Source organism: Lineus longissimus, chromosome 6 (assembly GCF_910592395.1).
Source record: "Lineus longissimus chromosome 6, tnLinLong1.2, whole genome shotgun sequence".
Lineage (NCBI taxonomy): Eukaryota > Metazoa > Nemertea > Pilidiophora > Heteronemertea > Lineidae > Lineus > Lineus longissimus.
The window spans coordinates 959,057-986,020 of record NC_088313.1 but is presented as its reverse complement, the minus strand read 5'-3'; the positions used below and the strand labels follow the sequence as shown (position 1 = coordinate 986,020).

General features: G+C 42.5%; 1 protein-coding gene across 1 annotated transcript; it reads left to right on the top strand.

Annotated features, from left to right (window-relative positions):
• Nucleotides 1-1,923: 1,923 nt before the first annotated feature.
• On the top strand, nt 1,924-26,766 carry LOC135489395 (angiotensin-converting enzyme-like). Its single transcript, XM_064774738.1, has 12 exons — nt 1,924-2,122; nt 19,891-19,984; nt 20,767-20,912; nt 21,120-21,271; nt 21,863-22,095; nt 22,287-22,478; nt 22,973-23,243; nt 23,554-23,774; nt 24,285-24,429; nt 24,760-24,858; nt 25,153-25,275; nt 25,710-26,766. Exons 2-12 carry the CDS (start codon nt 19,903-19,905, stop codon nt 25,897-25,899), a joined length of 1,854 nt encoding a protein of 617 aa, XP_064630808.1. The 5' UTR covers nt 1,924-2,122; nt 19,891-19,902; the 3' UTR covers nt 25,900-26,766.
• The last annotated feature ends 198 nt before the right edge of the window (nt 26,767-26,964 follow it).

Below are 26,964 nucleotides of genomic sequence, written 5' to 3'. Positions count from 1 at the left end.
ATTTTCTGCTTCTACACCGGTATAAACTGATGCGCGCCGGAATTAAAAAGCATTGGTATCATTTCGACTGAGACGCCTTATCATGAGCAACAGTTTACTGCGGCTGACAATCAGTCACCAAGCTTTACAGCGAGGGATGTTTTCTCCGATCTTTGATCACAAGTGTGTGAGTGTTATTGACAACTGCCGTGTTTGTTTGAACGAATCTTGCAAATGTGCGCATCGAGGCGACGGGGAGTTGAGGATTTAACAATAAAACATACTAGGTGTCACAAAAATTGAAGTACACTTTTGATTTTAAATGACTCCACGAATACGCAAACTTTTTGATAATTTACCAATTTTGTGCTACGTGTACGGAGCAGATCAATACTTCAGTTTGCTTTTTGTTAATTCAATCTCATTCCTTCTCCTCCTTCTTCATCTTAAGTGTTTGCTCTTCACTGAGATGTGTTATTCCCCATGGAGTTTCCCTTTTTCAAGGCGGGATAAGCAGCTGCAGATGTTTGCGATCATGTATGTCGTCTTTTTTGTGTCACCCAGTATGTTGATTCGCGGCTGACGTGAGAAATGAGGCGAAATGCCGTACAACACCTGCCTGCATTGCTCCTTCAGTGGGAAAGATTCACCCGTCCCGGCGGCAGAGGAAATAAAGGGGGCTGATTTCATGCGGAACATTTTGTGAAATCGCTGAAGAACGCTGCTGGTGAAGTATATACTCTTATCTTGAATCTCATGCGAGCTTGTTTTCCCCACAAAGTGTGCATACAGGTTGACGGAATCAGCGGAATGAAGGTGTATGGCCAAGGTGTATGGCGGGAAAATCAAGATCACGAATGTTGTTCAAACAAAAGATCTGTTAAAGTCTTAAACAAGAGGACCGGACACTTTTTCCGGGGGGGGGCATCTTAGACTGGACTACACCTGGCTATTTCAGGCCAGTTGACATGTCAATAGTGGCACTAGCCAAGCCTCGAACCCACGACCTTCCGACCAGATATCGGACGATCTTTCACTACGCCACGGACGGTACATTGAGTTCGACTCCCTAAGATCCGGGGAAGGGATCATGGACGAATAAACTTACATCCGACATTCAGTGTGGGCAGTGCTACACAAGCTTCTGTGTGGGTGTTTAGTCAATAGATATTTTGAAAATATCCGAAGGTGTCCAAGTGAAAAAGGCGCGTTAGTTTACCGATATTATATGGAGGTCTTCGCCGGATCTCGATAAGAAATTTAACACTTTACTTTACCTTTAATCTTAAAAAGTCTCGTCCAATAATTCGCTCTCAGTGCACTCGTAGTTTACCATATTGCTTTGCAGAAGACATCAAAGTTAGAGAGTCATCATTTTCGCGCGCGAACCGAACAGAAATCATATGATAATGTCATTAAAAAATACACTATTATAGATCAATCTCAAAGCCTTCGTATAAACTGAGACAATGTCGGTCACAATCTCTCGCAGCGTGTCGCGACAACCCATCATCTCTGAGTAGTTATGTTTGATACAAAGTTAACATCATTCTAAATATAACACAATTTCTTCTTCGTGAAGTTCGAGTGATTTTTAAAACACATGTAATTAGACGCTTTTAATTAAAAAGCTTGCATCAATATAATTTGTGAGCACGATGTTTTTAGGATCTACTTCAAGTATCAATACGCGCGTGTAGGGAGATGCGCACGTGTACTTTGAAAAATGAGTAAAGGTCTCAAGTGTGTCCGAATATAAGTCACGTGACGGGCGGACCTGAAGCCACAATGCTATATTGAACTCCAAAACACCACCCAAATTAAGTACTCTACCACGTGGTGCTGCCCCCTTGTGGCACAATCAATCTTATACATAAACCCGGTCGTTGATCTCCCCGTATTGGAAACAGCCTATAATCATGAAGATTTGAGTGACTTTAGTGCGTACGAAACAAGCGAGGATATTGTCTCCAGTACCCGATATCGCGAACTGCCTATGAGCGAGCGATTCTACCGCCTTTCTTCAAATAGTTAGCGATACATAAGGACGTAGCATCGAACGGGAGAAACTAACTCGGTCTCAACTTTCGAAAAGGATATTTTTATAAAGCTTGAAGACACACGTTTTAACTTGAGGATTAAGGTAGGACGAGAATATTTCAGTGTTATGATCTTTTTTATATGGCTTGATCGCTTTTTTTCTGGTTGAAGCAAGGTTTCGCGAAGTGTTCCCTTCGCTCTATCAATCTCAAATGAGTGGTTAATGTTTGAGCAAAATGAATTGCGAAATTAGACATAGACACACACTATCATGAATGGCTTTGATAAACACTGACATCACGATGACAATTTAATTCAAAACCGTACAGAAGAAATATGAAGACCTTCTTCTGAAATGTCGCCAAGGCCGGAGTTATGTAGGATCCACGTTGTCACTTATCACGTTCTACTTCTCCCGAGTTAACTGGCTTGAAATCACTACGTGAGGGTGAAAGGTGACCTCGTGAATCGTATGTAGCCCGCTCTTTGGAAATGACTTGTTCATTCTTCATGTCACGCTATAAAAATGAACAGTGATGACACGTTTCGTGTGAAAACGTGCACTCTATATAATCGCTACCTTACGCGTTTATCATCAAAGGTTTGGTAAAGTGTTTTTCTGCCGTATCTGGCCACTTGGTTGACTTCGCTCATGGCATCAAACTGTAATAGTGTGATCAAAAGTAGTAATGTTCCACAGCCCTAGACAGCCGGTTGACACCGTGAAAGAGCATTCGCTGGTCCTACCTTAAGGATAATCTTGCGTTGTGCAACACCACTATCTTTTGGTAAAGATGATCTGGTCACATTCCTGAGTTCAACTATAATACCTTTGACCAGAATGATATGAAAAGCACTAAAATACATTTTGTATCCTTATGTAGAACATGTACATTAAACTTGTTCAACGAACGCCACAAAACAGTAAATTTGTCCTACTCTCGATATCAACATGGACAGTAACATATTTGATCGTTCTCCTTCTCTGTCAGCAGCCTTCAGAAATGACTCATTGAGTGTGAAGTATCATTTGTAAATGAGATATGAAAATATATTTATCTCGTGGTATGTGTTATGGGTGTTATCGTTAATTCGTTTGCAGAGATATTTCGTCCTGACTTTATACATGGTTTTATACCACAGGATCGGAGTTATATAGGATTCACGTTGTCACTTGTCATGTTTCACTTGCCACGAGTTAACCGACTTGGGTTTGAAATTACGACGTGGGGGTGAAAAGTGACCTCGTGAATCATATGTAGCCCGCTCTTTGGAAAAGGCGGGTTTGTTCTTCAAGTCACTCATGAAAAGTAAAGAATGAAACGTTACAATGTGAAAACGTGAAAAAACATAATCGCGGTCTTGGATTTTGTTTACATGGAGTTAACGTTGTCACTTGTGACGTGTCACATTGAGAACAAACACGCCATTTCCCTATAGAGCGGGCTACATACGATTCACGATGTCACTTTTCTTCTGATGTCGCACCATGACTTGTTTACATGCCTGAATCAATTCTCTTCCCGTTGGCGTCAACTTTCTGTCCATTAACTGAGCACATGTGGCGTCTAGTTACAAGAAGTATAGTAAAAAAGATTTAGGAAATCGAGTTGAACTCCAGACTGGTTTAATTTGAAATCCTGGTGAACAAATACCGCTTATTTCACTTAGCTTTTCTTAATGACAAACACGGTGTTAACCTGCTGGTTGATTGATTGATTCAAATGGGAAGCAAAGTGATTTCTAAATTGGCGCGAACAAAATTACAACAACAAACATTTATTTTTCGAAGTCATTTTCGTTATTGCTGTTTGATGTCGAGTTAGCACATTGCGCTCAAGCGACATTTTCTCCACAATATATCCGATATCAAGGGTTGAACAAATCAAAGTGCTGATTGAGCAGCTCATCCGAACTCGTCTCCAGGAAGGTTTTAGATAAATTGGTGAAGTCGGATGACAACAACCTCCACCTCTACCGTCAAAACCTACACATTTTAACAAACTCCTCACGTTGTATACAGATAAGGTTCCTAAGCTTCAAGTTTCACCCCGTTCTTAACATGCAGGGAACATTGTGGACAATAGGGTCCGCCATGGGGTTCCATTTAGAAACTCCCGTATGAATTTATGATCCACCAATTGCTTTGATACCGACTGATGCGTGGAGGGATTTTCGTAAATCCTCTCCAACGCCAACTCGAACACCTAACCCATTGTTCGATATCGTGATTAGGACGTTGAACAATGGGATCGGTGTCTGAGTTGGCGTTGCGGGGGCTTTGCGAAAACTGTCTAATGGTATTTGTCTCATCCTCGAATACCAGGGTTGTCCACCCCCATTGATTGCAAACTTCACAAGTACGGTTGAATTTTTTGTATTTTCGGATATACAATTAAAACCACATATCCACTACCGTAGAATATTTTACAATACAATTTGAGTTTGAACGATCCAAATGCCTGAAATAACATCATACATTTCTTTCTAACAAAATAACATACTTTTCAATAAAATGTGTCACTACAGAACCAGTATAAATGATATAATGTTTGGGCCGCGTTTTAATTAAAGCTAAAAATCTATAAAATAAATCAAAAGCAAAGATGAATTGTTTACTAGAACCGACCTTCAAACTGCAATTTTAAATAGTGGCGAGTGATCACGCTGTACTTTAATCTGGAATAAATTAGTTAAGTGGCCTGATGGCATCTGACAATCCGTCAAAATTAAGATAATGTCGCTGCGAGGAAGTCCGCACGGGCGCTTAATTCTTTACTTTTTAATTACATTAAGATCGGCGTAGTAATTACGGTTCCTGTGCTGAAAAATGAGCGTTCTTGAAACCGCTAGGAATAAGCAGACACATTTGAACACCTTTGAGCTGACACACATGCATAAAAACCCTAACGGCCAAGTTAGAAAACACTAACGCCCGTCCGCCATGTTAGATATGATAGACAACCAGCAGGCCACAGTGGCGCCACCGTATTCACCAACAGAATCAGTTCACGTAGCCATTGCGACCTCGCGTGATAATCGAAATCGAATGCCACCTCATCTGACAGTTCCTCAATACACGCATGGTTTTAATACTAGCAAAGCGGGAAATTGTTTTGCATCTTTAAAACTCGAGAAATAGCTGTGTGCTTCTATAATCATCAGAGGGTGTCATGTTCATCTCCTGATTATGTATCTTATGAATTCACTTAGCCAATATTGTAAAAGGGCAAATTTTAAAGGCCACTTTGAACCTGAAAATGGTACAGATGGCACAAAAGACGCCATTCTTTCAAGCTTGTACGTGAAAAGACATACTGAAAAATATTTTCATATACAACAACGGCTTCATGGCATAGTGGGTAAGACGGCAAAGATCAAGTGTCGAGGGTTCCGAGGTCGAATCCGCGCGAGGAATATTTTTTCATTTTTTCCTTACACGAGAGCGTCTCAGTGACCTGTCTCGTCAATGAACTTGTTGTTTGTGCAGTCAAGCGAGACCCGTCTCTGGTAGTCTAATACCATTAGGCCGCGCGTGGTGGCGCTGAGGCAGCCGCTGCTGGGGGCCTAATTCTAAACTTTTTTATTTTAGTAATTCTTGACCGGCATTTTGGAATGGCAGGATCTTCAGCTTGGAATAAGTTTTAGTGTTTTAACGACGCAAAAATCTAACAGTTGGTATTTCATATGAGTTGTCTCTTTTCAGTCATAAAATACACAAATTTGTTAGTATGGACAAGCAGATTTAATTCAATAAAATATTCCATGTTTGAGAATCTATGACCAACTTCCGTCATATACGTTATTCTTACGTATAAGCTCCCGCCAGGTGGCCAGTGTGTAACCACTATTGGCCAGTTCCGGGCCATTCTCTGTAATGTGATCAAGACAGTGGTTGAGTTGCCCTACACTCTGTGTGTCTATCCTGTTTCAAGTGCAGTTGGCCGTTTTGTGGTCGGGCGTTTGTGTTTTCTGACTTGGCCCGTTCGGGTTTTTATGCATGCATGTCAGCTTTAAGACCTGATTGAGCGTTACGTTAAGCGGCTCAGCCTTACGTATTCGCACAATTTCCGAGGCTCTGCTAAAATGAACAATTTGTCATGAAAATAGAGACTTTTTTATTTTTGGAATTGTAAGGACGGCTTCCCAGACTATCATTACTGAGCCTAAAAGGCATACTAGATATGCAAACGGCATTTAGAAACAAACCGTTATTTGATCCAAGTCCTTTATATGGAACTGGTGAAATAGAATCCTCGGCTATCAAATACATTCAGTTAACAGTGATTTATACTAATATGACGCGCACACCCGGCAAAAAGCCAATTAGATTCGAAATACTACACTGGATTCGTACTTTAATCCAACGCACTTATATTACTCTATCTATGTAGTTTTGGTTTTCTTCATTAGTTTTAAATCATGTTCATCCGTTCAAAATTTGTAATTTGAGCTTGGATATATTAAAGAGACTTCATAATTTTGAACAGATGATACGTACTTCGTGCTTATTTCAACAATACCGTTGTGTAGGTCGATATATAAATGATTTGAATACCAAGTTTCGTCGCATATGCGTGAAATATCGGTTGAATAGAAACGACCGGTGTAACATCTGTGGTTGTTCCCCATGTGTCAGTGTTTCCAAACAATAGGCAGCTAGAGAGACCACGACTTTTCAATAGGGGGGATACACAGAAAAACTCGTCAATCTATTTTTGAGCGTTCCCAAACAATGAGGGGAAACACTCAAAAACAGAAACACTCAAAAACATTACACCGGCATCAAACGCACTAAATTCCGAGGTAGATTAACCCCCCGGTAGCTTAGTAACGCACAAAGGAAATCAGTCCATGCACATTTTTGCAATTTTTTTACCCACAGAATAAATTGGTGCATTTTTTTCTCTACGTGATGCAAATCGTGCTTAACGAAGCTCACTATCAGATGAACAAGAGTTTCCGTCACGCAACACGATGTTTTTCGGCAATTTTAAAAAATCACGCATCTCGGGACAAGTCACACCTGGTAAATTCGGAGGTCTGCCTCATTCGGCTCATGCTAGGCTCGAAATTTGATTCTCCTGGATGCATTAGCTAAAATTGTATGGAACCTAGATGCAGCCTCTTGTGCCGACCCAGATATACGCCAATATTTGTTGGGGTAATGTTTCGGTATGGGTCGTTCTGATATATTGTCCGATTCGAGTCCGGAGTTTCAAATGAAATAAAAAAACATTTTGTTCAACTGCTGAATTTTCTATATGAAATTCCCTAAAAATAAGAGTGCCATTCTTTGTGAAATGGACTGTAAGTTTGAAATATCGTGTTGACAACAATATATCGACTACGACTGGATACATCTGTCCATTCTACGTCTCTTGGCAGAACGAAACCTTAAATAAAAAGAAGAACATAAAAATAAATGAAATCGTGGCCATCATGCTGTGGCCATCATTTCGACTCTATCAAACAAGATGACTTTGAAACCCATGACCAGAATTGTCTTCCTGCATATCGATTTGGAGGTTATGATGAAACCCGATATGAAACTAACGAAACGAAATGAAAACGAACTTGTCGAAATGACATCAGCATTCCCGTTGTCCGAATGGAGGTTCGTAGTTGACGATGGCGCCTCGTACTTTATATTGATTATACGTAGAACCATTTGTTCAGTAGGAGTCATGCTCAAGTCCGCAGCTTTGTGTTTTACAGTAATCGTCTTTCACTTTGTTATCATGAATTTTGAAATATCGAAAAATCGTCTCCGACCAACCGTATGTTACATTATATTCCACATTGTATTCGCGATAGAAATTAATCTTTAGCAAGAGTCATGGTTCAGAATTTCCTTAGTTACTATTTGCTATTTCTAATTCAATTCGAAAGATCTATGTATTGGTAGCTAGTTCATTTCGTATCGTTTCGTTTGGTATCGCCCATTTCGTTTCTTTTGGGTCATTTCATTCCGATTGGTTGGCCACCGCATGATTCCTATTCCGTTATTGGAGATTTTTCTATCGATAAAGGATTACCCATCAGAAGTATTCCATGGATTCCAAAAAAAAATTGTCTTCATTTGTGAGCCAAAACATCCAGGGATGTCTCTGTATAAACTTGCATTTATTTATTTTTAGATGGCTATATTTCCTTACAAAATGACATCATTCTGACGTCACACAAATGTTTTTCGCCGCTCGCATCCGGGAACCTTGCGCCATTCAACCGAGGATGACGAGACTTAAACATGCCCGGTGTGACAGCGGATATAGTCCCCCTGGAGTCATAGTCCGGTAGCATTGTATTTGACCAAATAAGCAGCATGATCTATTGTACCGCTAACCCTAACCAAAACATTTAGCAATGCGGGCTATTGTTACAAGGACTATCAGCCCTAGGACTACTATCCCTTGCACACCGGTTGTTCAAAACAACCTTTGTAACTAACGCTGCCGTTAACTTAAAGCTGACAGGCATGTATAAAAACCCTTACGGCCAAGTTAGATAACACGACCGCCCGTCCGATATGTTTCACGTGCTCGTACTTGAAATTAAAAACCAAAAAATATGTTCATTGACACCAACGCCTCATGGCATAGTGGGTAAGACGGTAAGGATCGTGTGCTAGGGTTCGTAGTTCGAATCCGCTCGAGGAGTTTTTAAATGTTTTTCCTTTCACGAGAGCGCCTGCAGAAGTACAGTAAACCTTTTCTGCAGAGATGGATAATACATTGCCTCTTGAATGGACCTGTTTCTTTGTAAATAATTATTAAGACGTGATAAAGTGCACCAAATCAGAAGTCTGCGTCGATGAATCGATTGTCATCACGGCCGGTAATTGATAGGAAGCGACTCTGAACCGACCGTGATTAGCGAGGCAACTGACAAGCGGAAATAATGAAGTAGTCATCAGGGCTCGCTTAATATGCCAAACGATGTGATAAGTTAAAGAAACAAACGAGAGGGTGGGGGGAGGGTCAAGGAAAACAGCAACGAGGTGGAATGGACGAATGTTCACAGTATCCGACTATTGCTGAAACATGTTTTGACGAAGTTGCAAATCGTAAGATCAGTACGTTAATTTCCCCCTTACTTCACAGGTAAAAGAAGTCATGCCTCACCGAGTGCATGGTCCATTGTCTTTAACAAAGCCCGCTCGCACCAGGCCTAAATTCCCATTGTTCTACTGTCTTATCAAAGGGTTATACGGACAATGCTTGATCGGATACTGGAGGTGCAAAGTGGTTGTGTACATGCGGCGCGTGAAGCGGTAAAAAGACATAAACTTCATCGAAACTTCTTCTTCGGAGAATGAACTGCCACCGACAACAAAGGCCGAAGTTATATAGTGCGTCACGTTGTCACTTGTCATGTTTCACTTGTCACGAGTTGACCGACTTGGGTTTGAATACACGGCGTGAGGATGAAAAGTGACATCGTGAATCGTATGTAGCCCGCTCTTTGGAAATGACTTGTTCATTCTTCATGTCACGCATGAAAAGTGAACAGTGACACGTTACACGTGACAACGTGAACTCAATATAATCGAGGCCTTAGGCCGAAGTTACATAGACCTCATTCGTTCATTTCCCAGGACTCATTTTCCCCTTTTGCTTTCTTTCCCCTGTGAATGCACGGCCTTGTGGCGTGCATTCACCGAGGAATGAAAGAAAAACCCGGAAAGTGACTCGTGGTAAATGAACGAATGAGGTCTATGTAACTTCGGCCTTATCGGTAACGTGCAACAAAAACTTTTTTTGTTTGTTTTCTTATTTGGTAAGCATCGAATTTCAAGGTATTAGAGTATCGATTGAGGTGATAAAAAACTACGTCCACGTACTTCTGAGAAAATCGATCGGATTCAGCGTTGACGGCTGTTGAATCCCGCTGACATGCTATCTTTAGCATACTCTCTCCGCGGGACGCTTAACGGAATTATCATGGGATGAATCGAATCCGTCAACATGTTTGTCCTTCGCCTACTCAATTTTAGTAAAAAGTATCTTTCTGGAAGTTTGACGAATATCAGAAATGTTCTTTTATGCCGTTTGTACCGAATTACAGCACATTCATTAAAGAAAATTCTCTACAAAATTTATTTACAAACTTTCTCTTCGTCGTTCGTTGTGTACGCTCAATATTCTTTTCAAGTCTAATGAGAAATGGACAGTTGTCGGGTATCGGTACCCGGCTGTCACATTTTAAGGATTGTTGGATGTGGGCTGGGTGCATCTGTCCTGGTCTCACGGGTGTCATATTGTTTCCGTTGGAGATCCTTTATAAGCCGGGGACCAATTCTATCCTGGGTCTAGTTTTTTCTCCACCAGCCTAGACGACACCGGTCCCGGCAACCCCACACGGATGAGTCTCCCAAATACCAGTTTGACCGTTAGAATTTGTTTTGGTGACCTCCGCAAGACAGTTTTGTACCAGTTCCAAGATGGCCACCACTTATCATCCGACGACTCGGGTGAAACCACGGGAGAGCCTGCCTAGACTAAATTCCTTTCAAATCGACATGCCCTGTCGGTCGGCATACAAGCTTTGTATGGTCTCGCTCTCATGTTGGTACCTCCTGTCCTTCGCCACATAATTGCTCTTTCCGGAAAAGCGGAGCGCGATCAACATACACCCATGCAGGGGTCTTCAGGATCGAGGTACAGAAACGTAATCTACATAGTTCGGCGACCGCCACAACGAAATACGAAATTAACCTCTCAGGACATTTGGATACGACTACGTGATGTCATGCATTTGAGATGGAACTCGACTTGCGACAAAGCAGTGTAACGAATAGACATTCTCAGCGAATCAGTCATTAAAGTCATCATTTCCGATGAAGCGGAGGGTGCACAGAAAAAGAGTAATGGACAGTTGTCGGGTATCGGTACCCGGCTGTCACATTTTAAGAATTGTTGGATGCGGGCTGGGTGCATCTGTCCTGGTCTCACGGGTGTCATATTGTTTCCGTTGGAGATCCTTTATAAGCCGGGGACCAATTCTATCCTGGGTCTTGTTTTCATCTCCACCAGCCTAGACGACACCGATCCCGCCAACCCCAAACGGGTAAGTTTCTTTCTTTTCGAATAAACGTGTTTACGACTCGTTCGTCTCTCCTCCATGATCTACGGCATACAAACTAGCCGGTTTAACAGTAGCTCTTCATAAGCCTTGCGAAATCTGCCTATTCTCTGTCTTGCACGACGAAGCCAATCTCATATCACGACATCACTTCGTTGTTCCCGTAGCTCATCAACCTTGCCGAAACCTGGCCATGTAACTCGCACGTAAGCGGGGCAAATAAAGGTAATTTGATAGACAGGTCATTTTAATTAAGATGCATTCATGTTCAGCTTAAACAAATAAACATCAAGGAATATGCTGATTGAATTAATTATAACGTACATCTTGCGAAAGGAGGAAAGAGAGCTCAGTGACAGTCTGAAAACACAAAACTGCCGGTGTAACGTCTGAGGTGGTCCCCCATATTCCAGTGTATTTACGTGCATACGCCGATCTACATAGTCGAATCGGGGAGTTTCGAGGGGGTTGTCGCCCGAAATGGCAACAACTCGCAAAATGGGGACCCGTGCCAGATTGTATACGTGTGTAAAGAAGGTTTCGGATGACCTTTCGTCAGATCTACTTTCTCGTTGGGACCAGAGTGTCACGAACCCTCTGAACTTAATCAAAGGGTGTACCTGGTTAGAACGGCAATTATTGGATTGTTGACATGACTGATAAAGGCAATGGGAATATCATCATCACTGTCACATCATCACAGAGACATTGTCATGGCACGTTCCACTTCAGAATACTACGTGAAGTTTAAGTAAATAAACAGTAGCCAGGTTTCGCAACCCTTACGAAGAGCTATGAATGACATATAACATGTAGCCCTGATTAAAGGCCGATCAGAGTGTGGCAGAGAGTCCACGTGAGCTACCCACAGGTCTCTCCACTTGGTGGAGTAAGTTACTTGCCATGGCATAGACACTAGATATAAATGAGGAACCTTGGAGGGCTGTCTGACCGAGGGAAATTTTAGATTATCGATTCCACGCCGGTTTATCCATGATAAAAATTCTGTGATCTCGCCGGGATCGGAACATCAGCCTTATTGCCGGGTAGCCCGCAGTGCTAACCACCAGGCTACGAGGCTCCTCCTTCTGACAACGTGGGCGCTGATTGAGCGTCATCTGCCTGTATTTAGTACGTCAAATGAGCAATGTGTTTTTAACTCCTCCGACTACAGGGTAAATGTATTGAAAAATAGAGGTCATCTCGCAACATGCCTTCAGGAAGTTATTTGCTGGACGATATTTCCGGTTAGTTTAATCTTCTTTGTCATGATAATCATCCGCCTTTGAACTCACCAAAGTTTTTCCAAAGGTCGAAGAAGATTGGTTTCTATTGAGTTAGTATCTCGTTACGAATCAATGGGTCTCCAACCAATGGGAGCTTTTTGACAGTAGTGTTTCGATATCAAGTTCGCTTTATCAAAAACAGACGAGCGAACCGGAAAATGACATTACGGTAAATTGGCTTTGCTGATTTTGACGTATCGACCCCTTTGAAGCTGTTTCAAGGGGGTCGAGATTTGTCCTGGTAACCCTTTGATAAGACAGCAGAACAATGGGAATTTAGGCCTAGGTGCGAGCGGGCTTTGTTTAAAGACAATGGACCGTGTATTCATGGTATTGAACTCGCCCTGAATTCTTTTCTCTACGAGGTAAAGGGAAAAAACATAATGGAATATCTTTGCCCATATTTCTGACGGCAATATCGATTTGTTGAAACATGGCTGAGTTTGCTTCTTCTTGAAATCCATAGAACTTCTCATGTTATCGTTTTGGTTTCTTTTCGACAATGTCGTTCCGTTTCGATGATTTCATCCTATACGGTGAAGCCATCCGCTGGGCTACCCAAACCGCTTTAAATCTCCTCTTGCCAAGTTACAATTTAATATCACATACTCAAAGTAAACGAACTCTTATTTGACAAGAATAAGCACGAAGTATTATTAAGTAGAATGCGAGCGGAGGCCGTTTCTAAAGATATTTCATATACCAGGTGCAATAAGAAATATTACCCACTTGGATGTGGATAACTCCCATAACATTCCAGCTGGCAGTACACATTGAGGCTATAATTTCACGAGGTCTGTAATTGTACCAACTTATACATGCTTCCCGAAATTGGTGGCTTACATTGGAACTATAATCTTTTTCCCCCTTGTCCGTCATTAAAGGCATTCGAGTGTGTTGGTCAACCATGACTATCTCCTTTGTCCCTCCACCATAAGGCCTAGTTTCCCCTTATGACATCACTATTTCGGACACTCAGCGCCCCATTTCTGGAAAGGTGTATAGTGTTTTTCATATCGTACTGGCCAAAGGTACTAGCTAAACTCAGGAATGTGACCAGATCACATTTACCCACAGAAATTGGTATTGCACAACACTAGATTATCATTGGTAAGCCTAATTAATGCTATTTCACGGTGTCAACAAGAGCCTGGCAACTATATACATATCACACCGGCTGTGTAGCATGACTATTTGTGATCACGTGCACTATTACAGACTAGTGACAAGAGGTCAGCCAAGAACCTTTGTCCAGATCTATCTGAAAACACTTTACCTTACATATAACTAAATGTTTATCAAACGCGAACGGAGTATAATCGGTAAACATACCGAGACGCTAAGAATGCGATGATACAGTGCGATATAACATAAAACTACATAATTACCGTGTATAGTGTTTAGGATGACATTACCAGCGACAGCCCCGGATGTCGGAATACCCAATGCTGCAACTAAAGTGACAATAAGTAACTTAGTAACATGTAATGGCATCCGTCGATTTCTCAAATTCGCTCAATTCTTCCATAATGGCTTGTTATTTTGCGTAATAATTAGCTAGGCCTGTCATGCCTGCGCTTCGTGCATCCTCGAGATTGGCCTTATCCTTTCCCTGGCCTTGTCCGCATGGCAACCACGTATGAAACAGTAGTTAAGGCTGCCGTCTGACAACTTAGTATCCTTACTAAGAATAAGGATGATTCTATCAGGATGATTGACGTTCATGAAACTTTCCCGTCGGGTAAAGAAAAATATGAAGTGTTTTAAGAGATTTCTCTTGCAGCGACGTGTGATATAACTATCGTATTGCGTGGGCCGTCGCGAAACCTAACAGTGACTGTAAGTTTCCACCAAACAGGAAACCTACATCATAGCTCTTCGTAAGCGCAGCGAAACCTGCCTAATTGAGCTTTGGCAATCACTGGTTAGGCCAGCGAGTGCAATTGGTAAATATCATTCTATTGTGTAAGTATGCGCGTACAATAGATGCATCTTGGCTTAACTCTGTCGTGCTTGCGAAAGGTCACTAATGGCTATCAGCGACGATCTATAATTGCAGTCTACTCCAATGAGGTTTCAGAAGTCACATCAAAGAAATTCGTGCAGGTATGATCACTGTAAAATCTCATTTGTCTCAAGCACCACCAGCGCCGGATGTGCCCTGCCTCATTCCACCAACCAGGCTAAAACCACGGAGGTATCGATCGGAACTGGTCTTCTTAGGTCAGCTAATTACGTCTCCAAGGTCAGCTAATTACGTCTCAGCAAATCATAACGTTTGTTACCTCTTGATGATTTAGGCCTATCGACACCCATGCAAGCTGTTCCGTGGGGGTCGATATTATCAAAAGTTGCACTGGTAACCCTTTGAAAAGACAGTAGAACATTGGAATTTAGGCCCAGGTGCGAGCTGGAATTTTTTCTTCCTTGAAGCCCTGTCATTTTTTTACGTTATTTTTTGGGGGGGGGGGGGGTCTGAGCACGGGCAAATATTTTCTAATGGAAATAAAACAATTGATCAAAATAAAATACATTTGTATCTGTACCAAGGGCTCTTGGATTACAATCATTTTGTCTGGGCCTCATGGATGCTTTTAGATATTTACTACGATAGTTGTAACTGTGATTGGAGGATTTTACTACTTAGATAAAAGTTAAACTCTAACTCCCCGGGGTGTGACACTTTTACAGAGCAGTATATCCGTTCGTTTCGAATTAAGACGGGAATAAAGAGGAACATTTCTTTGACTGAGTAATATAAAACAAAGCATTATTGGGGATTTTAGACTCATTATCTCTTTGATGGCTTTTCCGATTTTGAATGTGTTTTTGAGACTGAAAGTTTATGTTCCTTGATGTGCATATGTAATTGTCGTCCTGTTTCATCGATATAAAATTGGGAATTTAGGCCTAGGTGCGAGCGGGCTTTGTTTAAAGACAATTGGCCGTGTATTGGGCTAGGCCTGAATTCTTTTAACTGCGAGGTGAGGGAAAAAAACCTTTGGAGTAAATTCTGGAAAATTATAATAGCTCACGACCAGTTCAAATGATATTTCATGCTGGCCCGTCAAAAATCTTATGATGGAGGCTATCATAGTCTATCATAGAATCGATAAAGGGCCCATTGTAGATATACGGCCGTGTGTTGCTACTAGCGATTCTATGATAGGATGATAGAACCTATGGCCCATGATAGAATTCACGATGGTTAATCTCCGTCATCGATATTATGATGGAAACTTTTGCCTGTGTATTATTGTTTTGATTTAAATGTATTATGAAGACCTTTAGCGATGCAAACAACAGTGAACCCAAAAGCTTTACAAGAGCGAAATCTTGTCATTGCAAACGAAAAAAACGTCTCCCCAAGCAAAACAAAAATTACGTTTGGTTTTTTAAAATAGGCCTTGCTATTTAAGAGGAGACCGGATACCTACTACAAAGTAATATTTTACCCTGCAAGCATATTACTAGACTCTGATATTATTAAATAGTAGGAGAGGCGGTGTTGGGCCGTCTTAAATGATACCCGGCGGTATATAGTGGGAAAGTGAAGAACCTGACTATTGTATATACTCTCAGTCTGGTGATATGAGACATAGAAGAGTAAATGTTACAACTGTTACGAAGGCAATACCTTCTTGAGTGTTTCTTTTGTTTCCATACTTCTTCACCCTAAAGGATTCAGATAGACTTGGCGCGGTTTTGTGCCATGTTGTTTTGTACTGCAGGCTCGGAGCTAGTATTAGGGAAGGGGGAAACATCGTTTGACATTTGCATCCTTGGGCCCCTCTAGCTACAGCTATACATGTATACTCAAAAAGGCAAACAAACTATCCCGCTTCCCTGATTAGCGCCCCTGGTGGTGAACGTCTAAGTTAGAATTCACAATCCCGATCGGAAATGACGTAGTTTGATCGCATTCAACTATAAATCCAGTGAACAATGCCACTTATTTCGTCAATTTCGTCAACCGTTTTTGGTTCTTAATGGGGAATTGTAAACTCGTTCCAAAGTCTATTGTGGGGGAAACAAAATCGCCGTTTATGACATGGCGTGGAAATCAACAGAGCCTGTGAAGTTAGAGTCAGTCCAACACAAGAGGCACTCAACTGGAAAGAGGAAAATTACATGTAGCCTATTTTGAAACTTCCATTTACACCAACCGAACAGAAAAATGGTTCTGAACATGATAGCTTGGTTCGCTTCGGGACCGTTTAACCTTGTGAGGCGACTGCGTATACACACATTATGTCTTCTAGAAATACCACCGAAAGCCCGTTCCAGCGAGGAAAACCCCTTCCGGGACCCATCCTAAGACTGTTAGGTTAGCCTTAATGGGTAATATCGGGTAGGAGATTCATGCATCTTGGTTAGCCTAATCTCCAAGGTTATATCAATAATTTGTAATGGCTTAAACATGACGTGAAGGATCGCACCCAGAAAGCACTGGGAATATGAATTTCCAAGCCCTCTCGTTCGTATATCGCTTGTAAAATCATCTTGATTGGTCACCAAGACAGCATCATCCCTCCACCAATACGCGGACTTTACCATAAGAATCAACATTACTGACAAGCTCGCATTCAGGTGAAAGCTAAATGAAATGTTCAGCGCTTGGTGTAGACGTGGCACCAAGGCCACATCAACAAATAATCTCATACACAGGCCGATGGCATATACCAACCAGTGTTGCATTTCATTTACCTTCCACCTGGATGCCAGCTTGTGTATAATGTTCATTGTTTTGGTTAAATCCAAGTACTATTGTTTATGTTCTGAGGTTGGCTAACGAAATAAAAGGGCTCACTAACCATGCCCAAGACCTCCATGGTACACCACCAACAGAACTTAGAAACAACAATCGATGGTTTTTACTGCGATCTGAAAGCTGGTGCTGGTGAAAATGTTGAATGTTGACATTGTCAATTGCATCGACCTTCTACAACTTCCTTGCCTTAAGAAATTGACAAATTTGTGATTTGATGTTAGAGTCAAACTAAAGAGTTGAAATGGTTCGCCCAGGAAGAATATCAAGGGGTAAATTATTGTCTTTTCGATCAGACATCACCGGGGTACTCAGCCAAGAGAAAGAGCGGAATCTCTCCTCGTCGGTCCTCGAGGCGGATGGCTCATATCCCTGACGCCGCCTACCGGTCGGCTTAAGAACTGAGGAGAACATCGATGAAGGTTCTGATATAACCGCCAGGAGGATGGGTATACATATGTATGTTTCTGTTAAAGAGGGCTCACAGGTTCTCTCAGACTTCAAACAATATAGTGAGACTTATTTCCTTCGTAAACATTTTGTCCAACAGCAACGTTAGTTTCAGCAGCTATGTCGCTCCTTTGTACTCCGACAGCGATATCGTACGTGCACCAAGTCCACAAAAGTTAAAGAATGTCGTCATCAGTGCCCTACCTTACATCTTTATATTTCACCTTCTGAGTGGGATGTCGCTGGATCTAACCTGCATATTGATATTGCAGTACTTTTCTGACCTCGCCACATCATGATACCACAATATTTTATTTCATAATTGAGCTCAGTCGGGATAAACCACAAAACCACACGCGTCTGATTAATTTGCTAAAAGCACCGCATTTTTTATCTGAAATTATTTAGTTTTGGTTGCTCTTGTCCAGTCTGAGTGGGTTGAGGATTAATCAAGTTCAACTCTCCTGATAATGGCTATGTCAGTAGAAGCACGAGCACAAAAGATGTAGAACGTATGGTTCGCACCAAGAGCGGGAAAAATCCACCCACGACTATTGGTTTCTGCGCTGGAGCAGAAAATGTATGATGCCAATGAGAATTTGAGAGCATGCTAGACTGAAGGCGGTGAAAGACTAGCGAGATATTGTGCCGAATGTCAGCGTTTCACAGCTAAAGCTAGGCGCACACATGGAGAAATATATTCGGGCAATACGATTTCTTCCCCTACAAAGAATTCACGCTCAGCCCCTACACGGTCTGTTGTCTTCAAACCAAAAAAAATCCCACTCGCACCAGGCCTAAATTCCCACTGTTCGAGAGTCTTAACAAAAGGTAATCAGGGCAAATGTTGATTACGTCTATCACTGGAAATGACTTGATAGGCCTAAAGTGGCAATAGCATCTAAACGTAATTGGATCACAGCGCAGAAGACTTTGAAATCCTATACCGAGAGAAAAGTGATTCTTTTGTTTTGTTGGCCTCAGTGGCTTTGTGTAATCTGTCTTCTACAAGAAAGGCTTCTGAGGATACTTACGGCTTAATTGGCAACCGGGGATTATTGGAGGCATACGGCGAAGGGACGATACCGGTCACGCTGGACGGCTGTGGTAGCTCGCGATGTTGAGGGTGCCAGAGTTGCAAGCTGTCCATATATTTCGTTATTTCTTGTTCCATGGTGTACAATTGCCCTCATCATCTCAGTGTTCGTGCTGCCCGCTCCGTGACATGCTTGCCTTAGATAACGGCCTGATTGGTCCCAAGTGGCTCCAACTCAGCTCATTCTACACAGTAAATGTGACGATCAAGTATTTATCTTGGCGCTAAAGAGATAATAACCTGACCGCGGCCACTTATGTTCAAATAACCGACTTGGTCACGAAACCGACATGAGCCCAAAGAGTTGGTGCATTGTCGACCACCATTGACATTACGGTTATTTGCCCTTTCCGTAATTTGGCCTAACGACCCTCATGGAGGCTGTTACGCGGGGTTGATGTTAGCAAGATTCGCCTTGATAACCCTTCGATAGGACAGTCTAACAATGGGCATTTAGGCCTAGGTGCGAGCAGGCTTTGCTCAAAGACAATAGACCGTGTATTGGGCTCGGCCTGAATTCGTTTGACTGTGAGCTGAGGGGCAAACCCACGTAATGAGAATTATCAGGAATGTGCAATCCCTTCTGTGCTCCACTTCCCCTCAACATTATCAACGACCCTGGAACTTTAAACCCAAGAAGTGTCGCAAACAAGATAGTCGACGCGGAGATAACTACTGCTCGGTGTGGGAACGCACCATTTGTTCACAGAATGCTTGCAATTTCAACCTGAGCTGGCAAGTTTTTTCGAGAGGAATATTGCCTTTCTCTTACACTATGCTGTGACAAGTAATATTTGATTGTTTCTCATACGATACAAACTGGTGCTATATGAGATAGTGGAACGATGCAGCTAGGGTATCTCAGAGGGTAATACTAATATAGTATAATACTAAAGCTGGAAGCACACATAGGTTGATGTCTGTAAGATCATGTCGCAGAGGCCTTTAAAGGGACAACCTTGGCGTTACGTTAGGTTTACCTGGCCAGGAGGATAATACCCCTCAAAAACCTATTGGTATATTTTTAAGAGAGCACACATAGTATTGGTGGCACCATTCCTACTAGCCTGGGTGCTTTCCTCTGTCACACTTGACAAGTGACAACGTGAATCCTATGTGAGCCCCAATTTGTTGTCTAAAGCCTACACAATAACTGAAAGAAACACGACTATGATTTTTCTTTGCAGAGACGAGTCGGGATGATTCGGACGGCGCCAGCCCTCAGCATTACCTTGCTCACCTTGGTTTACGCCCTGCCATCTGCGCTGGGATACATCGCTTGTAAGTCTATCATCTGACGTCTGTCGTACGTAACCTTCGCCGGTTAAGTATAGAGTGGAGGTTGAGCTGTTTTGAACAGACCAAAAGAAGAGTGTGGACCTTAAGACTGCTTCATCGTCCATCTCAGCTGAACAGAATGTGTTTGATGAGCTCGATGCATGCAATAAAAGCATTTGAAATACCCTCAGCCATTTCAAGCCCGAAAGTGATAGTGCAAATGTCAGACTAGCGCGCCTTGGTATGGGCTTGAGGGTAACGTATTTCAAATGCACTGATGATACTCAACAACATCCGGCCGACTTTTTCGATCATGACTTTTCAAATGAAAGATATTTTCTTGGGGTATTTTCTCTCATATTATCAAAGGTCAAACTTGTTTCTTGACAGTTGAGAAAATATTGAAAAGAAACACCACTTTTGCCACGGCAATCACTCGTTACTTAAAGCGGAGATTTTTTATTAGTTTTTTGTGATCTACTTAATTGGTGAGAAGAAAAACGGCGCAGTTTGTTGCACGGCAACGGCAGGCCGTGATTGGCATTTCGATATTACAAGAATCAGCTCCGTTACGAGTTTAACAACCTCCTACACTTCAAGTAATCTTGTTTCGTCTAATTAATGACGATGTTTCATCCGTACACGACTAATTTGGATATATGAACGTTTTTTTGTGTTTTACAAAAGACTGCTCAAAGGGCTGAGATTATAATTCTTGATGTTACTGACTCTATTTTCGCCCACATTGCCCCTGACCACTTCTGGCAAACGTCTTTTGATTTCAGCCTACACGACCCGGGGCTACAGGAGCGAGATGGGCGCGAGGAGTTGGCTTTTCGGCTACAATGAGGAGTTGGAGCGGCGGGAGCATGATATGACCTTAATGGACTTTATAGCTAGTACCAATTATACTGAATATAACAAAGAAAAGGTAAGACGTCACTGAAATTGGTGGGATGCATGAAAACTTATCAATGTCCGCTTATAGATTGAAGCCTACGCGAAGCGGCCATTTTGAATTACTAATCAAGAAGTCCCTTGATGAAGAGGCTGAGTAATAATTATATTGTCCGCACGTGGAAATTAGTCACAGTGACTTAAACACTTTTCGAGAGTAATTTCCCGGTATTACTTCCAGCTTGAAGGAATAGAAGCAGACAATGCGGCTTGGAAGCGAGGGAAGGCGAAGGAAGCGAGGAAGTTCTGGTCCGAGTTGTTCGGTACGGACGTAAGGCGGCAGCTGGATATGGCGTCGAGAGACGCCACCCCGCGCGACCAGGAGACCGTCAAGTATGTTCTGTTATAGTGTGATCCGTTCTGCCAAATGTTAGACAACCGTCAAGCAGCAAGGCCGATGATGACGCCATGTGAGGCAAAAGCTACTTCAATATACTCTACTGTTTATAAAATGAATCTATCATTACACTTTTCCCAGGGAGACATTTTCGACTGCTAACTAGAGGTATTAGCAGTAATTGATGTGTCAAAGTTTGCCGCATTCGATTTGACGAGTTCGTGGCATACATCACAAACTGAGAACGTGACACTTTCGTATTTGCATATTCCTCCCTCGTGTTTGCAATCATTGCTCATTGTCAATCGGAGAGCACGCGACCTGCTTGAGCCATCGCCAAAAGCCGTTGATTGCTTGCGACAGTCACCCTCGGCCATGCTTCAGCCACTCATTACATTTGCCTTTGCCGGTCTAGGCCTAGAACCATCATGAAGGCTGTTTCGTGGGGGTCGATGAAACAGTTAAACGCAAATTTAGGTCGCCTAGGTGCGAGTGGGTTTTGATAATAGACCTTGCAGGCCAGGCCTGAATTATTTCAACTGCGAGCTAATGGCAAAATAACGGAATATATTATTTGTGTTCTTCAGATTGATGAAGGCTGTCCAGGGCAAGATGGTGGGTTACTATCACAGAGCGGAGGTCTGTACGGAGGACGGTATATGTCTGGGCTCCAAGCAGCTTCAGCGGATCATGGCCATGGATAAGGACCACGACAACCTTGTGCTGGCCTGGAAGGGATACCGAGACGCGGTCGGGCCACCCATGAAGGATAGCTATACTGAGTTCGTGCGGTATTTAGATGAAGGCGCCAAGGACAATGGTAAGTACGGGCATAGTGGCTTGTTCTACTACTGAGGCAAACGCGGAAAAGGCGGTTTTCACATTCGTTGGGTTGTTTTCGATGTGATGATTTGGTCGACAGTTATGACTGAACACAAAGGCATGAACCACCCTCGGGCAGGTCTGGATATCAATTTATGTAACGTTTATATTGGGTTTATTCAATTCCAGGTTACCCAGACCTCGGCTACTTCTGGCGCCTAAGTGAAATGGATGATCCAAACTTCGAGGTGATTGCCCGTCAAATGTACGACCAACTCCGACCAATGTACGTCAAACTCCACGCATACGTCAGACACAAACTTCTGGAGCTCTATGGAGACTACATGGAGGAAGACAGCCCCATACCAGCTCATCTTTTAGGTATAAGCACTCTCCAGGAAACTTACACATTCTATGTATCGTTACAATGCCCAGTGAAGTATTTCCTAAAATTTACATAGTTCCCCAATCCTGATCTCAACTCTCCAACACATGAACATAATTTGTGTCCCTCAAGCAGAAATTTAGGAATTACGAATTTCATACCAGGTTTTCCTTTATAAAACATTGGGAAACCTCCCTTATATAAAGACAGAAAATATCAAACTCAACAAATATATTGAACAAAAATAAAATCAAAGTTGACGGTCAATGAATTTATTTGAACAAAATAATGTAAGTTGTGGAAGAATTACAACTTTGATTGGATGATATAAAATGATGAGTTTACAGTAAAACACAGCACAGCTGGTTGTGACGAACTCGAAGACCAGTGGTGCTTGCTAAACAACGAGATGGAAAGTACATGTCACGATCTACTCAACAATTGGGAAAGAAGGGACGAATTCGTCACAAAGTTTCTCTTTTCTCTCAAGGTAACATGTGGGCGCAGCAATGGAACAACCGGTTGGACCTGTTAGCGCCGTACGGCGATGTGCCTCTCCCCGACATCACCGAGAAACTCCAAGAGCAGGGCTGGACGCCCCTACAGATGTTCAAGGTGGCGGAAAACTTCTACAAGTCACTCGGACTGGAAGAAATGACCGATGAATTCTGGAGGAACTCGCTGATTGAGAAGCCCAATGATGGCCGGAGGGTGCAGTGTCACGGTGCCGCTTTTGACCTCTTTTCAATGAAAGATTTTAGGTAGATATTTATCTGCAGTGTTTTATATCATACAAAAAATGTTTTTACCTGTAGTTCGGTCATGCCCGTCTTACCGAAATTACATCCCAAAGTACTGATAATGCGTCGCAAAAATGCTCCGCTTACAACCAGAGACTACGCATGCTTGAGGTGCTGACATCAGAATTGGTTTGACAATGCGGCACACTGTGTCACGATCTAACCCTTTAAACAGAGTTGAATTCCGTTTGCTGGACAAGGCGTGGCCAAAAAAACACTGGAGCATGTCAAACACTGGAATCCATTTATACATTGCCAATTCATGTTACAGAATCAGAAAGTGTACCACGCCAAGCATGGATGATTTCGTCTCGGTTCACCACGAAATGGGTCACATTGAGTATTTCATGCAATACCGGTACCAGCCGTCCGTCTACCGGGGTCCCCCCAACGCAGGGTTCCACGAGGGGGTAGCAGACATCAGTTCACTGTCAGTTCTCACGCCGAGTTACCTGCAGGAGGTTGGCCTTGGCTCCGGCTCAGGAGATGAGAGTGAGTAACTTCGACAATTTGTTCCTACAAGAAATAATCATTGCATTATTTTGCTCCTCACCTCGCAGTTAAAAGAACGCAGTCTTAGCCAACTACACGGTCAATTGTCTTTATACAAAGCCCGCTCGCTCAGCCTATGTTGCTTTCTAATCAAAGGGTGATCAGGGCAAACTTCGGGAAACAGCTTTCATGGGCATCGATAGATCTGAGACGAAAAGGGCAAATTAACGTATAGAGTGAACGCCTCCAAAACAATACAAGAAAATGGCGTTTTCCCGTATTCTTCAACGGGCAAACCACATAAAACATTTGATCGCGAGGTTTGAAATTTGTATGAAACTCATGCATAGGCTTAGATAAAACGCACCAAATCCAGAGTTGAAATCCTGTTGATAACGAAATTTATCGAGATGTTCATGGCTTGCAATGTTGGGCCACCCAATATTGGTGTTGCTGCATGTCCATGTCCAAGCAGATTCTATAGGTCAAGTTAATTTGTATCTTTTGTAGAATCGTACATGAACTTCCTAATGCAGATGGCTCTGAGTAAGGTGGCCTTCTTGCCGTTTGGCCTGCTCATTGATGAGTGGCGCTGGGGGGTGTTCAACAAGTCTATCACGCCTGAGAACTACAACAGAAAGTGGTGGGAGCTGAGGTAAGCTATGGGGTCAGAGCCGAAACAACCTCAATTTGAGACACATTGGTCATTTTGGTAGGGTACCGACTATTTAGGAGACCCTGAGTCTGTAGTTATTTAGCTTGCAGTTAGACGGCGCGGGATTGCCATCCAAGAACGACAAGACCGAATGTTGAGCTAGAAGAATGTTGCGCCATCAGGGCGTCGTATGAAAAAATGCTCGAAATAAAAAAAAAATCAGTATGGCATGACAAGTAGAGTTCCATTGAAAAATACCACTTTTATCTTCATTTATTGGAAAACTTGTGAACCTAATTTAGTCTATTTGAAAACATTCTGTGATTTCAGGATTAAACTGCAAGGTGTGATGCCACCTGTCGACCGAGGTGAGAGTGATTTCGATGCGGCTTCCAAGGCTCACATATCATACAATGTGCCGTATATAAGGTAAGGTAAACTATACATTCAATCAGTATAATAACAAGAATTAATAGAAACTAGTCTTTATCGATTCTTGGTTTTAAATGATGCTATGAACAGGTCATGACGAAGAAGTGGCAATACTTCTACTGATACTACTACGGTGATGCTTCACAAGTTGATAGCGCGAGGCTTTAGAAGCGATCCAAAAGCGATTTAAGGACCTGCTATAGGAGGTTAAATAAAAACGTGCACCAATGCTGTCGTTTCAAGTTACGCCCCCCGCACCGCCTAATTGGTCACAATCTTCTTTTACCACAGATATTTCGTGGCCTTTGTGAGTCAATTCCAATTTCACAAGTCCCTGTGCGACACGGCGGGACACACGGGACCCTTGTACAAGTGTAATATAGCGGGATCGAAAGCTGCAGGAAGGAAATTTAGGTACGTGTAAAAAAGCATGAAAGAATGCGTAGATTTCAAAATTAATACAGTTTACCTCTTTAATGTCAAATATTTCAGTAGGTTTTGTTGTGACTGATCGATAGATTATAATCTGTTGGGGCTGATATCGTTACACGTCTGTTACGCATCCGGTACCTCTCTTGATGGGGATCTTTTTTTGCAGAGAGCATATCCAATGATCTGCTTTGAGAATGACTAGTGGCTGGGTTCCCTAGGTGTCTCCCCTGGTATGTGTCTGAATGCTGTCTGATCAGAGGCCAACTAATTGGTTTATGTTTGAGGCCACTGATTCTGTTATCTTCAAGCGCCTATGACAACACACTGTTAAATGAATCAGTATTGGCAGAGAGAACACCATTATATCTGCCTAAAGAATGGACGAATTGCTTACAAGTGTTTCCCTTCGTTTTCAGGGAGTTCCTGAGCCTGGGGAATAGCAAGTCTTGGCCCGAGGCTCTGGCGGTGCTCACGGGTCATGATCGCCTCGACTCCACGCCAATGGTCGAGTACTTCGCACCATTGATGGAATGGATCGACGAATACATCGCCAAACATAATGTTAAAGTTGGATGGCGGACATCTAACCTGGGAGTGAAATACTAAAAGGCGATTGGCCAGTTGTTACGTGATTGAAATACTAGCGAGTGATTGGTTGGTTATCAACACGTGATTTAACTGTACACTTCAGCATTACTCTGGCGTCCTGATCACACTCTCGCTGTCTTTTGGAGACTATTTTTAGATATTGAAAACAGGAATGGAACCAGGCCAACATTTCATTTACAGAAAGCGTCTAAGGGACGTTGGAACACATTCCCAAGCCAAACGGCTCCGCCAATGTAAATAAGGAGTGCCAAAACAACCAAGGACATTCGGACCCTGTTTAACCTTTAACATATTTCGTCTCTCTACGAACTTCCACCCTAAAAGAAGGATTAACAAGCTTATTTAAGTTTAAGTTTAGTCGCATTCATTGCATTGGGGGATGTATGATGTTGAGGTGGAATGATGGAGTGGTGAATGGTGGATAGGTGGATCGGATCTGAGGGGCGAGCCAGGACCACCATCCACACAGGGAATCCATATTATGAGTTCCGTGTGCGGGCTATAGTATGTACATTACGTATACTTGCCCTGAGTGGTTGAGACCTATCGAAACCATCAGGCCATTTCGTAAGGGTCGATGTTATTAAGATTTGCCCTGATAACCCTTTGTTAAGACTATTGAACAATGAGAATTTAGTCCAAGGTGCGAGCGGGCTTTGTTCAAAGACAATAGACCGTGTACTGGGCTAGACCTGAATTCCTCGGACTGTTAGGTAAAGGGAAACACGTAATGTTTGCATAAGGACGTTTCTTTACGTGGTAACTTCCTGTACGAATGGAAACCTGCTCTCCGTTTCTTCAATTAAAATTCTGCTACTACAATGGTCTTCCTTTGTTGACTCTGCTTGAGGAATTGTATCCATATTCGCGGTCTCCTTGAAATAGTCAATTTCGTAATCTCAGTTAAGTGAAATCATGCGCATTGTGCACTCTTTCAGATTTACACCTACCCAGAGGTTATGGCAGAGACAACCATTGGAGGAATCTTTAGAACACTAATTTCAGTTCTTCTCAAGGTTTTAGAGAATCGGTTATGAAACCGCTTCACACCGTTTGAAATGT